Below are 18,413 nucleotides of genomic sequence, written 5' to 3'. Positions count from 1 at the left end.
ATACTTTAACTATTTTATCATGAATTCTAGAATCTAGAGCAAAGGGAAAATGGTAAAGAAACATGAGATATTAACTTTTGGTCCCATTTTTAACTCTATATAACTTAGACCATATCTGAGTTTTTTTTATGAAAACTGTAACCTAAAATAGACATACAGCACCCTATGAAACTTCATATCTGTTTAGGTATTTTGTTTGTGTTTATGTAACTCCCTGCCACTGAAAGAAATGTGTGAATCCTTTATGTGTTTATTAGCTATAAGGCAGATCTACTGTGCAAATCTGTCCAGGGATTTGAAGGGACTGAAGGTCTTTTTAAAAGGTAAATCTGAGCCTATCGAGATAATAGCAGTAAGATATTGGGATAAAATTTCAGACAGAGAACTCCACCTGGTGGTTATAAGGAGAATTTGAGCCTTCTGTATTTGTAGTATTTGCCATAGTATCTGAATGATATCTTTGTTTAAAAAATTACATTCTTAATTATGATAGTTGTGGATTCAAATTTCTGAGAATATCTGGCATATGATTCTAGTATTCCTTTATTGAGACTGCTGTCAAAAACTGCAGAGCAACCAAATAATTGTGTCCGGCAGAACTGAAGTCTTGTGACCTTAGTTGTTCAAAACCCAGGGTCCTATTTGTCTCTGGAGGAAAATCATTTTGTGTCTTTTCATCTCTATTGCAACTGCTAACTTCGATATCATGCTTATTTTATGTGGTAAGTTTCTGCCTAGTAGAATGATGGAGAAGGAAATACTAGTGATTTTTCAGTAAGTATTTGTCAGGTGTTATATAAAAGTAAGTTGCTTTTCCTGTACAAAGATTATGAATAGGAAAAAAAAGATTATGAAGAGGAGTTTGATAATTTTCCAGAGGGATTATCAGGGTGAGCAAAGTTGGCAAGAGATGGGAATTATGTAACCATTTTTAATTAAAATACATATCTGAGATTTCTTTTTTATTTCAATAAGTATCTTTACTTGACATTCTTGAATCTAGGTAATTCTATAGGGTAATGTAGGGACATCAGCTCAAGGAGAAAGGATCCTATTAACCTAATCTGGATGCATATTTTATAGGCCTGCTAGGGAGGGGAGGATAAACAAAGTTTTAAATTTCAGGTTGAACCTTAGGTTGATATGGCATGTCTGTATCTTTTTTCCTAATAGGAAAAGTGAATCCAGGCCCCACCACCATTGAAAAGTTGCTTGAGGGAGGGCTGTTCATGTAAGATACTAAATAGAATGTGATATAACTTTTCACTGTTCTCCTAGGATTTTTCTTTATATAAGTAACGGTATTACAACATCTACATTTCAATACTCATATTATCAGACATTGTAAAAGGTTGCTCCATACACAAATGCCCACATATTGTATAATCCCATTTATATGAAATGTCCAGAATTGGCAAGTCTATAGAGACAGATTAGATTTATGGTTGCCAGGGTCTGGGGGCTGGAGAGGAATTGGGAGGAAATGAGGAATGCCTGCTTATGGGTTTGAGGTTTCTTTTGGGAGTGGTGAGAATGTTCTGGAATTAGATAGTGGTGGTGGTTGGACAACTGTGTGAATATAGGGTGGCGCAAAAGTCGGTTTACAGTTGTGACTATGCAAAGCAGAGGGTTTATTCTTACATTATTATTTATTAATTATTGTGTTATTTTCCATATGAACTACCAGTATAAACCTACTTTTGCCTCGCCCTGTATACTAAAAACCACTGTATTGTACACTAAAAAAATTTAAAGCTAAATGAAAAAAAAGGAAAGCCTATTCATGGAGGAATGAACTAAACCAATAAAAAGGTGATTGAGATAACAATCCTCTCACTTATGTTCTAGCTGAAATGTTTGATAATCTAAATACTACCGTTTGAGCCTTGAATGTTGTTTTAATTTGTACTTTATTGACTTGTTCCTGACCTTCACAGGGCCACGATGGGCCTCCTGGAACATTGGTGTGTTCATCTGCATTCGATGTGCTGGAATCCACAGGAATTTGGGGGTGCACATATCCAGGGTAAAATCAGTTAACCTTGACCAGTGGACTCAAGAACAGATTCAGGTACTTAATACAACCCAAGAGTGTGTTAAAGTAGTTCTGGGTGAATTTCAAACTGGGCACAAAGGTAAAGATAAAGGAAAGTTTAGTTGTCGAACACCTATATCCAATTCTCATACCTTAATAGTGAAAATTTTTTTTTAAATATATTTTATTGATTTTTTACAGAGAGGAAGAGAGAGGGATAGAGAGTTAGAAACATCAATGAGAGAGAAACATCGATCAGCTGCCTCTTGCACACCCTCCACTGGGGATGGGTCCGCAACCAAGGTACATGCCCCTGACCGGAATCGAACCCGGGACCCTTGAGTCCGCAGGCCGACGCTCTATCCACTGAGCCAAACCAGTTTCGGCTATAGTGAAAATTTTAATCTTTCTATTTAAAGTACAAATTATTCCACCTATATTTTACCTACTTCAAATCACAAATGGTTTATGGTCTAGTACCCTGTGGATTGAGAAAGATGTAAAGGAGGATCTTTGGATTATTTTCTAAGACCCTTGACATCTGCAGATCTAACATTTTTAGTTTTAGATATTCTCTAAAAACAAAATTTAAAAGCCCTCTCATAGACTTGTAACATTTTATTGCTAAAATGCTTGCTGTTAGGTTGATGGGCTAGGAGTGAGACACTCGAGTTAGGGAGTCCAGCTGGCCCAAGATCTGTACCTCAATGTGGCTTCATTGTTCTCTGTTCTCTTCCTGCATTGAAACTTTTTATAGTAATTAAGAAAAAAAAAATTCTTGGGGAGAGTGGATCCAAAGAAAACCAGTTGCTAAAGAGGATGATAGAAATAAGAGATTATTCTTAACCAGAACATGGCCTTAGAAATATTTTAGACTGGTGTGTGTGTTTTGTTTTTTGTTAATCCTCACCCGAGGATATTTTTTCCATTGATTTTTAGAGAGAATGGAAGGGAGAAAGGGAGGGGGGAGAGAGAGAAACATGGATGTGGAAGAGACACATCGATGGTTGCCTCCCATCTAGGGTCAGGGATTGAACCTGCAACCTAGGTACTTGCCTTTGACTGGGAATTGAACCTTTGACCCTTTGGTGCTCGGGACGACACTATAACCACTGAGCATGCCGGCCAGGGCTTATAGATTTATTAAAAGTCTAAAGGTTAGTTATACTTTTCAGTTGCACTTTACTGTATCTTATTAAGGAAACTACATGCCATAGAGGTATTTAGGAATTTGAAGATTTTAAAAGATCTTGGGATTTATCCCTCACAAGTGCTAAAGAATCTATTTCAAAAGCCTAATGTAAAACACTTATTGGTAATAAAGCTGAATGGGTTAACTAATAGTACCAATTCCGAGTGTAGTTACTGCTTGCACGTTGCCTTCCAGATTAGGCACTGATTATTGCCTGCCAAGTAGACATTTGGTAGCTATGTGTCTTGGACTTTCAAATGGAATTTTGAATTATTACTGAATTAAATGTATCTTGTCAGACAGATTTTTCAATAAACAGAACTCAGGGGTGAGGTAGGAAAGACACCTGTAGGGGCGAATGGTTGCAAGCAAAGTAGAGAGAATCATGGATTGGAAATCAAAATACACAGGTTTTAAACTTGGTTCTACCACTCTCTAGATTGGTTCTTCAATGTAAAATGCTGCCATTGGGTGAGAAGTTTTAAAATTCTTTCCTAATCTGACATTCCATGTTTCCACATCTCTTTGGTTGCAGTGTATGCAAGAGATGGGGAATGGAAAGGCAAACCGACTTTATGAAGCATACCTTCCTGAGACCTTTCGGCGACCTCAAATAGACCCGTATCTTTTCTGGAGCAACTTAGAAGACTGAGTGGTATTTTGGTGTTTTGGGAGAGTCACAGAATATTCACAACTCATGATCTGTCTGTGTAGTCAGATCTAATCAATGTGGATTAGTCATATCTTGTATTTTCTCTCTCCTGCAACCAAGGCCTACAAAAAGCATATGTATACGTTCTGTGTCAGAATGGTGGTGTCACAGGGCGAAAGCTCATTCAGGAATTAAGACTGCAGTGGTTCAGTTTCACTGTGAATTCTTCTGTAAAGTGACATCTCCAATAGTTTTTTGGATCTCTGAAGCTATTGTTTGATAAAAATCATTTACTGTGTTGTGTTGAATCACAAAAACTACTATTCACTTTTTAAGGCCTTTTTATGTTCTGTGTGAAAGAATTAACTGTTGTTGACCAATTAGTAACTTTTTTCTCCCATCCCCTCTGCATGGGAGAGCACCCAGCTCACAAAGCCAATGGTTTGTTGACCATCTTGTTAGAGTTGGCTTTTTGGTTGGTGCAGGTAGAACGTGTTAAAAAGCAGATTTGGGGCCATAGAATCTGGCCACGGGACGCAAGAGTTTATAGTTTTTAGGGTCACTATTTGCCTTTGTTTAAGACCTATTGACCTAAGGCCTTTAAAATAGGTAATTGTCTGCTGCTTTATCTGTGTTCTAGAGCAGCGAGCGGATTCATCTTCCACAGATGATGGAAGATGAATCCCATTTGTTGCTATCAGTGCTCTGAAGGGAAATCAGAAGAAATGGGATTCCCTGCAATAACTGGGAAGGAGGCATTTCAAGGTTTTGGTCAGGGAAACTACATGTGAAAAGACAGGAGCCGAATGGGGAAGCCAGACAGGAGGGAGAGAGAACAACGTTCCGTGGGATACAGATTGACCTTTGATAGTCATCCTGGGAAAGACTTGCTTGCTTTATCCTTAATAAGCTTTTTGCAGAGCTGTCGAGGGATTTATTCGAGATAAATATGAGAAGAAGAAATACATGGACCGAAGTCTAGACATCAGTGCCCTTAAGGTTGGTTGTAACTCTCAAGTTTTGTTCATAATAAGTAATTTGCTTATTAATCGGGCCAGGGGAGAATTTGAAGATCAGTTACTAACATGCTCAAAAACTATCATTGAAAAAATAGCTCAGTTGGTTAAAGCATCGATCCAGTACAGCAAGGTTTTGGGTTTGATTCCCGGTCAGCACATACAAGAATCAACCAATCAATGCATAAATAAGTGGAACAACAAAAATCTATGTTTCTCTCTCTCTCTCTCTCTCTCCCCCCCCTCTCTCCAGCTCTCCCTCTCTCCCCCCTTCCTTTTATTTCCCCCCCCTTCATCTCTACTTTCTCTCAAATCGGTAAAATAATAAAGATACAGAGGTAGAAAAAAGCCAGTTATTGAATCAAGACCATGAAATATCATGAAGCAAAGTTTGGCCTCAAGGGCAGACAGGGCAAACCATCAGTGAATTCTTTGTCTTGATCTGCATTGGGATGCTAGTGACTCCCAATTCCAAATTATTTCTGTAGCTGGACATGTTGGGCATTTGAGATCAAATAGAAAATATATATATATATGAATTTAATACATATGAATTTATATTATTTATATATACACACATACAAACCCTTCATGCATACATAAGTTTTGTTTCCATAAGTGAAGTCAATAAAATTAAGTGTAATTAAATCACCAGTTTCCTTCAGTTTGACCAGCATGTATTTCCTGTGCATCGGTGGACTGATTGCTAATGGGACGACCCTTGTTCCTGAGAAGGGTTTTAGATGGAGACTACCAGTTGCCAAGTACGCTTTTCCTCCTAGGCATGTGGTTAGAATCTGAAATACAATGTATGATAACTAGGACAAGTAAAATATACAGGAGGAAATATGATATGGTTTCTGAAAGAAGACTATAAGCCTGATTACTGACAACTAAAGAACCAATAAATATGACTCTTTAGACCTTTAAAAAGCCTTTGACAAGGTTCTATAGTAAATTCGTTTAGATGTAATTGACTATTTCTTGAGCCACAGAAAGAAAGTATGGTATTCTCAAATTCTAGCACAGGTCCTATCTGTCATCCATCTGGTTAGTTATTCTAATGGAGAATGCACTAGTTAGTGAAATCACTAAGTTTACACAGGGCTCTGAGCCCTTCCAGGTTATTTAAAGTTCCAAATTGATCTTTTGAGGTTATGTGAAAAGGCATTAATTGGTAGGTGAATTTCAATGCAGACAGATAAGTGCAAGGTAATAATACTCTTACCTCAGAGTCATCCACAAAAGGGACCTGGAAGTTATCTTAACTGTTCCAAGGGAGATTAACCCAGTATATAGCTACGGCTTGGATGGCATCAGAAAGGGTTTGAAACCAAAGCACATACATTGCCTTTTATTTGTAGAAAACTATGGTCTGTCTGCCTCCCTTTGTTCATTGTACCTGAAGATGTGAAATTAGATGAGCTCAGGAAAGGGTATCTGAGGTCATCCCGAAGATGAGGGAAGAGGTTCTGTAGGAAGATAGTGTGCTCATGAAAACAGCCTGTTTTACTCGCTGGATATTTCCATTTAGGAAGGAAAAAAACTGTTTACCAAAAGGCTATTTCAATTTTTTAAATTTGATGTGCTTAGATCACAATTTATCTTATCTTTTTCCTTTTGTGGCATAAGGGTTGTGATTTACATTTTTCTTCAGCATAAATAATTATGGGGTAAATTACTTTGTACATATGAGCTTTCCATATTTTGGATTATTTTCTTAAGATATATTACAAAATATGGTATTATGTAGTCAAAGCGTTTCAGTATTTGTCTTTCATACTTTTGCCAGTATACTTTCCAGAAGTTGTACTATTTTATACTGTCTTCTTAGCACTATATTAGAGTACTAGTTTTACTTCATCTCTACCAACATTAGGTATTATTAAGACTTCCTCCTTCGCCCCCCGCAAAAAAAATAAAGGCATTTTAAATTGCACTTTTTGATCAGTAGCAAGGCCTTAAATTTTCACAAGTTTGGTATACCTCTTTTCAAATGCCTATGTTCTTGAGTTTACTTTGTGGTTCTGTTTGACATTTTAATGTTTATATGATTTTTAAAATATGACCAATAACACAGGTGAAAATATTATGAAACAGCCTCTGACAGTAACAAAAACTGAGAGAGACTTTCTAATATTTTATTTTTGATGTACTTTTTGGTTTTATACAGGCGGCTCATTTGGGATACTTTATAATCCTTTTACTCTTTTTTGGCCTTATTTCCTTGATGATTGTTTTTCTAACCATTAAGCTTGACATTTTTTTTCCTGGTTTTAAAAAAAAAGATAAAGATGGAGAGAAGTTATAACTGAATTTATAAAACCACAAAGGATATGTATTACTTAGATGAACATGAACTTATTTCACCAAGATGAGGGGGAACCCCTCAAAGCATGAGCTAATTAAACTTGAGTCAGAAAGGGGCAGCAGACAGGCAAAATGTTTTATCCTCCGTAGATAGCCTATACTGCATAGTTCAAGAGTCAAAAGACAGATGAGGGAGGGCGGGTGCTTAAGATATTTGAAGGATGCCTCTTAGAGCGTTGAGGCTGATGTGGACGAGGCCGACTCTCATACCCCACACCAAAAACTCCAAAGCTTGTCAGACTCCTGTATCAGAGTCAACAGGGACTTTTTGTTTCCTTTTTGGACATTTGGAATGACAATTTATCAAAACTGCCTAGTCACTATTGGGCCTGTGTTCTTTGTCTTGTTTTTAAAATCATTATAGAAAGAAAAAGATGACAAGTGGAAAAGAGGGAATGAGCCAGCTTCAGAGAAAAAAATGGAACCTATTGTTTTTGAGAAAGTAAAAATGGTAAGTGGAAAAGTATTTGCACTCTGTGGATGGCCTCAGGTGCGTTTATAAGTGTGGAGGGGTGGCCTGCGGTTGATAGCGTATTGTACCTGGGACTAAGGGTTCCGCATTTAGATGAGCTCACCTGCTGCCGCTTCAGCTTCTTTCCCATGGCTAATTGTTGCCTAATCTGCTCTGTCACAGTTTCTTTGGAGCTAGGTGGCAGCTTAGGAACCTCATCTGTCCCATTTAAGCAAGAGGCATGTTCCATGCCAGAATGTCAAGGCTGTGTGACACCTTCTGAGTAGATGTTACCTCTTGTTAGACCTTCTGTATCTCATTTCCTGTTGCAGTTAAGAACAGTCCAGAAGCCAGGCCAGACTGATCCATTTTATGCAATCACTTCTTGTATTCTTGCTCTGTCATATTGAAGTAGACACCTTTCTCTTTCCACAGGACATATTGTGGCTGTAGTAGTGGATATCTAATATCAGATCTTGGAATCTTAGGAGAGAGGACTTTTTACTGTTTGCTTAAGGAAGAGTGTTTTATCATCATTCTGAATCGCACTGTCTAAAGAACACAGTCATTAGTGATATTGGCAGAGTGAGTTAGGTAATCTTTAGACTGATCTCCCTTTTGGTATTAAAGGTTTTCTAATCACTGGGGGATTTGATGGCTCTTGGCTCTTGTACCATCAGACACCTACCTTTATTCTTGGTTTTTTCCTGGGACCAAAACCTGCTACTTCTGTTGGACCCCTGATCTGTGGTTGTCTTGGTTTCAGACAGATCTGTCTCTTCAGAAAGCCAAACAAGCACAGATGATACCTTTGCTTTTCACTTTAGGTTTGATTTATGCACTTGTACCTCTGACTTGATTCTTTTGCCTGACACTTCCTGAGTTTTGTTTCTTTGGTTACTCTCTTTGAATAACATCAACCATACCACAAGAAAACCTGTGGCTTTACAGTGGGGAGGGGAAAAGGGTTCAAAACACCTGCTTATTTCTTTCAATAACATATTTTCGCCTTAGCCACAGAAAAAAGAAGATCCACAGCTACCTCGGAAAAGCTCCCCGAAATCCACAGCACCTGTCATGGATTTGTTAGGCCTTGGTAAGAGTCAGACTTTCCCACTCCCATAATCTTACAAATTCTCTCTGACCCTGGGAAGCTGGGCAGAGATGGGAGTCTTTCCGTTTGTATCCCTGGCACTAAGAGTGTTCTCTCATGTTCTTCCTGTTGTTTTGTATCTGAGCAGTTGTGCTAAGAAAGTTTTACTGTGACATTTTCAGAGTGACAGTACAATGGAGTGGTTAAGAATACAGCCTTGAGAGCCAGAGTCCCAGCTCTGCCACTTACTGTTATGTGACATTGGGTAGATCACGTACCGTCTGAACATTCCTTTCCTATCTATGCAATGAGGATGATATAAGTGTCCATGTCAAAGGTGTTGCTGGAAGGATGAAGTGAGATAATACCTCTAAAGCTCTTAGCCCCTTGCTTAGCACATACTAAGCACTCAGTACATGGTAGCAGTTTTCCTTAAACCAGCACCTGTGAGCCTTGCCCCCTCCCTCTCATTTTTCAGGTGCAACCTGTTTCTGAGATGGCCCCTTATCTTGTGCTCATTTTTCTCCAAACCTTAAAACCCTGCCCCATTCAGAAGTAAACCTGTTCTTTATCTTTCACAGTACTGATGGCTGTACTTTATTTCAATCCATTTCTGCTGATTTAGGTTATTGGCTACTTAGGCTTCTAATTTTAATGTATCTTTAATTTATCTCTGAAAATGAATCCTACACAGTGTTGTCCCTCAAATAGCCAGAAAGGAGCCAGCGCCCTGTGCCAGATAGCTGGGCTGCAGGCTTCTCCAGAGAGCTCTTGGGAATGTGGGGCAAGGCCTCTCGTGAGATGCCCATCCAAGCTAGATGGTTCCAGAAGCCTAAATTTCCAGACCCATGATGGGAGTGTACGGGCTTTCCCTGTCTTTATTGTGTCTACAATAGAAGGAAGGCCTGGGCTTAATGAGCAGTGCTACATTTTTTTTTTTTTAACTTTAATCTTTCTTTTCAGATGCTCCTGTGGCCTGCTCCATTACAAGCAGTAAGACCAGCAATGCCCTAGAGAAGGACTTAGATCTTTTGGCCTCTGTTCCATCCCCCTCTTCTTCAGCTCCCAGAAAGGTGAGTTTTGTGGGCTCCTCAGGATTGAAAGAGTAGTATTCTGAAAAGAGTGATTTTGATAACTTAATCATGGAGCTGAGTCATGCTTCCTTGGTGGAACTAGGCTTTGGTTTTCTTGGTTCTTGATTCTTACCTTAATACTGTGTTGTCTCTGTTACAGCCTAAGATTACTATTCATTCCATTCTCTCCCTTTGAGTGGGCTTCTGTCTAAGGTGTGTAAGATTGTACGGCTGATACTTTAGGTCAACTCCTCGGCCTGAGTTATTGCCAGAGGATTTGTAGGTGTGAAAGACTTTTGATGGCTACTATTTGTGGAATATCTGCTATGTACCAGGCACAGTGCTAGGTGTTTTTATATATTTCACTTATAATTGAAAATCTTCATTACAACCCTGCAAAATGATATTTTATAGATGAGGAAACATTAGTTCAGAAAATTTATGTGCCCAGCCTCTTGATACACAATAGCAAATGGCTACTCTGGGATCTAAACTCAGTTCTTTCTGGCTGTATCATTTGTAGGTTGCTTTTATTTTTAAAATTTATTTTATATTTTTAGCAAATTACATTGTTTTGCTAAAGAACTAAACATTGTTCCAGAGCTTAACTATTAGGTGTTTTCTGATATTTGTATGGTAAAAATGTCAGGAAGTAGGTTCCATGCCAACTACTAACTTCAGCCATCAATTCTTTTTTTTGTTTATTTTTTTAAATATATTTTTATCGATTTCAGGAAGGAAGGAAAAGAGAGAGCGCTATAGAAACATCAATGATGAGAGAGAATCATTGATCGGCTACCTCCTGCACACCCCCTACTGGGGATCGAGCCCGCAATCTGGGCATGTGCCCTTGACCGGAATCAAACCCGGGACCCTTCAGTCCACAGGCTGATGCTCTATCCACTGAGCTGAACCGGCTAGGGCTTTTTTGATTTTTTTTTGTTAATCTTCACCCGATGATATTTTTCCCATTAATTTTTTTTTTAGAGTGAAAGGGAGTGAGTGGGTGGAGGAGAGAGAAACATTGATGTGAAGAGAGACACATCGATTGGTTTCTTCCCACATGCACTCTGACCCGGCCCTGGATCAAACTTGCAACCCAGGTACACGCCTTTGACTGGGAATCGAACCAGCAACCCTTCAGTGTGTGAGCTGACATTCTAACCACTGAGCCACATCGGCCAGGGCCAGCCATCAGTTCTTATTGCAAATGTTAGAAGCAACAGAGAAACGAGGGAGATCTTTACAGAGATTCCCATGAAGACCATTCCATTGTCCCCCTGCCCTCTTTGCCCTAAGGTGGTAGGTTCCATGCCAACTGCAGGGAGTGCCGGCTCTGTTCCTGAAAACCTGAACCTGTTTCCAGAGCCAGGGAGCAAATCAGAAGAAACAGGCAAGAAACAGCTCTCTAAAGACTCCATCCTCTCGCTGTATGGATCCCAGACACCTCAGATGCCTGCCCCAGGTAGATTTCTTGGGGTGCCTGGCAGTATGCCAGATAGAGACACGAGGACTTAAATGTAGAAATTATTTGTTGCGACAGGGCAGTTGCTTTGGGGCAGTGATAGCATACTCCAAACAAGCCTGAACGTGAATGACATTTCTTGTGACGCCACAGAGTATCAGCAGATTCTTCTGTGGGCTCTGGTGTCACATGTCTGTGAAGTCTGACTCAAGTCTGGATCTAGACCTTAAAGGGGAAGTAGCTAGGTCAGCAACCCTCTGGTGGGAAGCCATGACAAGTCTTGTAGGCAGTCTGTCTGACTGTGTGGCTGTGTAAAAGAGCATTCTGAGTTGAGTAGTCCTGAGAAATTCTAGTTGGAAAAGAGCAGCCAGTGAGACTTTGGACTGACTTTGTGTGCTTTCCTAACAAATCTGTACGTATGTTCTCTTGGCAGCAATGTTCATGGCTCCTGCTCAGATGGCATATCCCACAGCCTACCCCAGCTTCCCTGGGGTTGCACCTCCTAATAGCATAATGGGGAGCATGATGCCCCCACCAGTAGGCATGGTAGCTCAGCCAGGGGCTTCTGGGATGGTTGCCCCCATGGCCCTGCCTGCAGGCTATATGGGTGGTATGCAGGCATCAATGATGGGTGTGCCAAATGGAATGATGACCACCCAGCAGGCTGGCTACATGGCAGGCATGGCAGCTATGCCCCAGACTATGTATGGGGTTCAGCCAGCTCAGCAGCTGCAATGGAACCTTACTCAGGTAAGCTACCCCGTTTTATTTGGGACAAGAGTTTTCAGACTTCCTCAAGGCCATTTCACTTTGTGTCTCCCTCTGATCCTTTAAATCTTCACAGTAGATGAGATAACACGAGAGACATTCTTATGCTTAGGTTTGCGTTTTTTTCTTTCTTCTTTCTAGAAGGTCTATCCAAATTCAGACTTTCTGCAGAGTTCTGGATTCCTGTAGAATAAGGATAACTGCCAAAACCTAAATCTCTCCATGCATCCATCAAACAAAAACAAAAGCAACCTATACTGATAAACAAGGAGGGCAAATAAAACCTCCCATAACTTACCCACGGCTACCACGTCCAGTAGACAGAATGCTACAGACTTCAAATTACATGGCAGTCGGCATATAAACACCTAAACCCAGCAGAGCCGGCATCACGGAGAAGGTGACAGACCATAGATGAAATCATCCCCAGAAAGAGAAAGACCTACCCTGACTGGAAACATGCTGAGAAGAGATCTGAGACCTGGTAGATTAGGGCTCTATTTATATGGAGAATCAAAATTAAGGGATTGAAATATATAGGACTAGAGGCCCAGTGCATGATTGAATCATGCACGTGTAGGGTCCCCTACACGCTTTCACTTTCAATCGTGGGGGAGCTGGGTGCCTGTCCGCTGGTGCACCAGGCCTTTCAGAAGCCTCGGGCGCGGCGGAGGCTTCTGAAAGGCCTGGTGCCAGAGCAGACAGGCACCCAGCTCCCCCGCTTTTGATGGTCCGCGGCGGGACGTGAGCTCGCTCCCCCAGAGGCCCCTTCTGTTCCACAGCACAGCCATGGTGCAGATGCTGAGCTCACGCCGCCAGGCCCAATCGGCTACCCCAGCCACCCCGAGTCCCGCCTCCTGCGCCTCCCGCTGGCCCAATCGTGGGCGTAGCGGAGTGATGGTAATTTACATATTACCTTTTTATTAGGTAGGATTATAGATGGTAGCCCTGGAAAACATGGCTTCTAGGGGAGGTGGGATGACTTACAAGGAGAATTGCTCTTTGAAGAATGGTGTATTTCACCATCTTTCTCCCTGCAAAATAGTCATTTCCCTGTACTAACAGAAGAGGGTGCTCTTGAACTAAAAATGACACTGATGGGTTGTAACACAGAGAAGAATGACAACTAATAATTGTAGAAAAATAGGTATCACATATTCTCAAAGAAATACGCTTCAGGTATGTATTAATTACAATGAAAAACATAATGACAGTTACTACCTTAGCCAAGTGATCAAACGTAAAATTACCAATAGTGGGACCAATTAATATCATGTGCTTTCTGGTATCTTGCACTAAGACCTAAGAAGGGCACAATATCACCTACATAAATTCTTGCCAGAAATGGATTTAATCATATAAAATCCAAATGGAAGGATTTTCTGCCAAGTGAGTGGCCTAGATTCTTAAAACAGTGTCAGGAAAAAAAGAAAAATGTGGCGGGGGAAGTGTTCTAGATTAAAGGAGACTAAAGAGATAGGAAAATGAAATGCATATCAGAATACTGCATTAATCTTAAATCTCTTGAGCGTGTTCATTGTGTTGTGGTTCCAGGAGCGTGTTATTTATTATGAAACACTTACTGACGTAATGGGTGAAATGTCACAATATCTGTAGTTTTCAGTGCCCATCAAAATTTTTCAAGTTTATACAGATGTATCAGAAAAGATGGCAAAATGCTAATAATTGGTGAATTTAAGAAAGGAATAGATGGGCTTCATTGTACTATTTCTTTCAGCTTTTCTGTAAGCTTGACATTTTCTTTAAAAGTTGGTGGGAGAAAAATAGACTTCTAAAGAAAAAGAACTTCTGGAGAAAATGTCCTGGGCTTAGGAAATGGAAGGCATTTTGCTTTGATAGATTGTTTCTTCTGTTCTCTGCCAGAGGCCGGTCTTTCCGTCTAATTCTAAAAGAGGCCCTGACCCCACTGCCTCTTTTCTCCCGACAACTTCCCTTCTCAGGCACCGAAGACACGTTGGGCTTTTTGTGTGCCTTCCTTTGTTCACCTGAACACTCCGGTTTCTTTCTCTCTCTGCTTGAGTCTGCGCAAGCACTTTCACTGCAGTAATAACTCTGCTGGAGATCAGGCAGGGGCGCGGGCGAGGGGGCTTCTCTGTACCCTCAGGGTTGTCGACGGCAAATGAACAGTCGGCCCCTTCTGTTTAGGATGAGGGCCTGGAAGGAAAAAACAATAACTTCTCATGCTGTTTTATGTTGTCTAGCTCCAGGATTCCTTCTTTCCCTCCCTGAGTATGACTAGTCTCTGTCAATATCTCTCTTCTGAAAAGTCCTTCATTCACGTGGCCTGGTGTCCCGGGAATGCTCTATTGAGGTTCAGAGCAGTTAAGTACCATAACAGAGTTCTCCTTTGTCTCGTTCTCCCCATCCCCACTGACGGAAGGACTCCTGCCCTGCCTTTTGCACTAACTGGCTGCATGCCCACATCCTGGTCTGAAAGTCTCCTCTCTGCCTTTCAGATGACCCAGCAGATGGCTGGGATGAACTTATGTGGAGCCAATGGCATGCTGAGCTATGGACAGTCGATGAGCGGCGGAAATGGACAGGCAGCAAGTCAGACTCTCAGCTCGCAGATGTGGAAATGAAAACAAATCACCTATGTGTCTGCCGCTCTCCTCCGCCCTCTCTCTCCCCGCTTCCCTTCCCCCCTTTCCCTCTTTCTCCAACTCTTTCACGCCTTCCCCTTTTCCTACCTCTCTCCATTTGGTTTAGAAATTGCTCAATCTGTCATTTGGGGGTTGGCATTCTGCCCAGCCCAGCCACTTCCCAGACACGCAGACCTCTCTGTTGTTTTATATTGTACATGTCCCCTAGCCATTCCGGCTTCCTCCCCAGCCACCCGGTCCTCTCCTGCACCAGCACCTTAGGAATTGTTGGCAGAAGGCACTTACTGTGGAAGGTTAAACCTCCAATCAGGTTCTCAGGAGGGTCTGTAGGTGTGTTTTAGGTAAAGAGGGGAGGGTTTGGAGGTACTTCCATGTGTGTTAATAACTGTTTCTACATATTTAAATTATTAGTTGAAGAGGGAGGCATTATGCTCCCATGATTTATGGGAATGAAGAAAGTACTGAAATAAAATCAAATACTTACTGGGTCTTAGATCAGGTTGGCCCCTAACCTTGGAGATACAAACCCCATCTATGAGGATGAGCAAAAACGTTACTCTCCGGTCCCCTGCATTGCTATCTGGATCTGAAGCGTCAGGACTTGCTGCTTAAGTCAGCCTTTATTAGCACCAAAGACTTACGAAGGTCCCTCACAAAACACACAGCCCTTTCCCTGCCTCCGTCCTGCCTGCAGTAAGATCTGGCTCCACGGTTGGAGGGACAGCCCTTCCAGAGGGAATGCAGAGCTTAACGCGTGTACTGTGTGCGCGCGCGCGTGCGTGTACTGTGTGTGTGTGCGTGTGCGTGCGTGTGTGTGTGTGTGTGTGTGTGTGTTTTCCACCTCCCACTCTCTCCCCATCTGCTCTGGGTATTTTTGTTTTTGGTTTTTCAGGTTTAGGTTTACAACAGAGAGGAATTAATTTATCAACAGCCTAAAACTGTTGCCAGTTTTTCTTCCAGTTAAAAAAAGAATTGCAATCTCATTGATGGCTCCTTCCTCCTTCCCCCTCTCCCAACCTGCTCATCACTCGTTCATGCCTGTGTATCGGGCTGCTCTGTTTCCCCACCTGTGCAGGCGTCTGAGGCAGAGAGCCTGGGCAGCTTTCCTCTCAGTCATTGTTTATCCTACTTGAAAATTAAAAAAGAAAGCGTTGCTTAGAAGATTTCAGCTGTGGGAACCACGGTCTCTGGTTGCCTTTCTCCTGTGTATGTGTAAATTCCTCAATAAATACTGCAGGAAGCACTGTCTGCGTGCTGGTACTGTGTCACTCTTGGAGGAGGGTGAGTTCCACCCCATTTTCTGCTTTCGGGGGCCAGTTCCCTCATTTCCTGTGTGGGGCAAACCCAAGGGCCAGGCCCAGGCCGTCAGAAAGGGGCCTGTATCCAGCAGTGTCTAGAGCTGTGAGCTGAGGAAAGGGTGGAAATCTGCACCTGCTAGAGTCACAGAACATGGAAACTAGAAGCATTTCCCCCTTCCCTGCCTCCCTGCCTTCCTTTGAATACACCTTGTGAATACTTCCAGATGTGAGAGGATAGCGCAATGGCTAAGAAAGAAAGCTTGGATCAAGCTGCCAGTATTCCTATCCCTTCTTACTGTGTGACCCGGGCAAGCAATAAACCCCATGTCTCGGTGTGAAATAGGCTAATGGTAACACTTAGGTAAAAGAAAGCAGTTCCCGGGGTGCATGTAGCCCAGTATCAAGCCCTTTTCACTCAAGCATTAGCAAGTAGCATGTGCCAGCCCTGTGTTAGGCATTCACTCATTCAACAACAAAAACCTGCACACAAATGTTTATAGTAGGGGTGTTGACAATGTGCCAAACAGTGGCTTAGGCTCTGAAATAAAGTAACGGATCAGAACTCCCCCATCTCATAGGGTAGTGTGGTCGGAGAGGTGGACATTAAAGTAAAATTATTTCATTTCAAACACTAACAATACAAGGTAAGTTAAGGGGGAAGAGTGGGCATGGGACTGTTTGAATGGAGAAGTCAGGAGGAGGTGCCATTTGAACTGAGGCCTGAATAAGCAGCCAGCTGTGTGGGGATCTGGAAAAGGAGCAGACAGACAAGGGTCATTGCCTGCACTGGAAATTGTTTGGCTGGAGTGTCGGTCTGGGAGCTGTTAGAGATTGACGGTCTGTAAAGCCTTGAGACGGGTTGTCACCTAAGAAAGCCCCATGGGAAGAGGACTGAGCCTGGGGCCCATTGGCTTCCAGAATTTGGAAAGAAGAGATCAGAAAAAAGGAATTTGACCTAGTCCCCACTCTTCAGCTCACAGTCTCATGGGGCAGTAGACTTAGAGGAGAGGTAGTAGTTAACCAGTGGGTGGGGAGAAGAGTATTCCAGACGGATAGTAGGGTGTAAACAGAGAGCCCTACAAGAGCACAGAACATTCGGGGAAGCACAGCAGTTCGATGTTTCTAAGGTATGTGAATGGGGGTGGGGGCAGGTCACGGGGGGCTTCCTATACCCTAGGAAGGGGTTTAGCTTGAAGTGTGAACAGTGGAGAGACATAGATTTGAGTTTAGGCAGCTACTGAGAACAGTGTGTTTGAGGGAAGAAGACCAGATCTAGGGGACGGAGAAAGGGTAAGAGCTGAACTAGGGCCGTGGTAGAAGGGCTAGGGGAGAATGGAGTGGCTAAGAGCAGCAATTCATGAATTGCTTATGAGGTATGTGAGATGCTCAAAGGTGTTTTATAACAACGCTGAAATGAGTTTGGGAAAGATTGCTTGTTTTGTCACCTCTTGTGCATCTGGAATATAATATCCCAATAGTTACAGCTCTGGAAAGTCTTGTGGTAAAGACTTTTTACAAAATTAATTCTTTTTTAGAGCAGTTTTAGGTTAACAAATCTGAGTGGAAGGTACAGAGACTCCCCATATACCTGCTGCCCCCTCCCCAACCTCCACTTTTGACCTCCCACCAGAGAGGCACATTTGTTACAACTGATGAGCCTACATTGACACAACACTATCACCACCAATTCATAACTTGCATTACGGTTCATCTTGGCGTACATTCTAGGGGTTTGACAAATGTATAACAACACCAACTCAACATTATAGAATCACACGGATTAGTTTCACCATCCTAAAGATCCTGTGTGGTCTACCTATTCATCCCTCCCTCCTAACTCCTGGCAACCACAGATTTTTATTTTTATTTTTTTTTACTGTCTCCATAGTTGCGCCTTTTTCAGAATGTCCTGGAGTTGGAATCATATTACATACAGCATTTTCAGATTGGCGTATTTCCCTTAATAATATGTATTTAAGCTTCCTCCATGTCTTTTTCATGTCTTGATAACTCGTATACTTTACAACTGAACAATATTCCTTCTTCTGGATATACTATATTTATTCACTTACTGAAGGTCATCTTTGTTGCTTCCAAAGTTCTGGCAATTATAAGTAAAGTTACTCTAGGAAAGAGGATGGGACAGATTACCAGGGAGAACCAACGACTTAGGTAATGCTTTATTTCTTAAACTACAGGAAAAATAAGCAGGTGATTATTATATGGATCTTTATACTTTTTAGCATGTCTTAAAATGCTGCTTTATATAGTAGTAAATTTATGTAACAAGGATTAGAAAATATAAACTGCTAAAAATTAATTTTAAAAAATAATTTAAAAATAAGTAAAATTACTATAAACATTTGTGTGCAGGTT

At 41.5% G+C, this 18,413-nt stretch overlaps 1 protein-coding gene across 1 annotated transcript in view; it reads left to right on the top strand.

Moving 5' to 3' along the window:
• The window catches only part of SMAP2 (small ArfGAP2), a 49,221-nt gene extending 32,904 nt beyond the window's left edge, over window positions 1–16,317 (top strand). The window contains exons 2-10 of the mRNA XM_079776497.1: window positions 1,938–2,071; window positions 3,763–3,848; window positions 4,800–4,878; window positions 7,630–7,716; window positions 8,731–8,812; window positions 9,773–9,882; window positions 11,182–11,347; window positions 11,781–12,097; window positions 14,593–16,317. Of these exons, the coding sequence (XP_079632623.1) occupies window positions 1,938–2,071; window positions 3,763–3,848; window positions 4,800–4,878; window positions 7,630–7,716; window positions 8,731–8,812; window positions 9,773–9,882; window positions 11,182–11,347; window positions 11,781–12,097; window positions 14,593–14,718 (1,187 nt within the window). The 3' untranslated portion in view covers window positions 14,719–16,317. The remainder of the gene's footprint in view (window positions 1–1,937; window positions 2,072–3,762; window positions 3,849–4,799; window positions 4,879–7,629; window positions 7,717–8,730; window positions 8,813–9,772; window positions 9,883–11,181; window positions 11,348–11,780; window positions 12,098–14,592) is intronic.
• Window positions 16,318–18,413: the final 2,096 nt, after the last annotated feature.

Source organism: Cnephaeus nilssonii, assembly GCF_951640355.1.
Source record: "Cnephaeus nilssonii genome assembly, chromosome: 7".
NCBI lineage: Eukaryota > Metazoa > Chordata > Mammalia > Chiroptera > Vespertilionidae > Cnephaeus > Cnephaeus nilssonii.
This window is presented reverse-complemented; position numbering and strand designations above follow the sequence as displayed.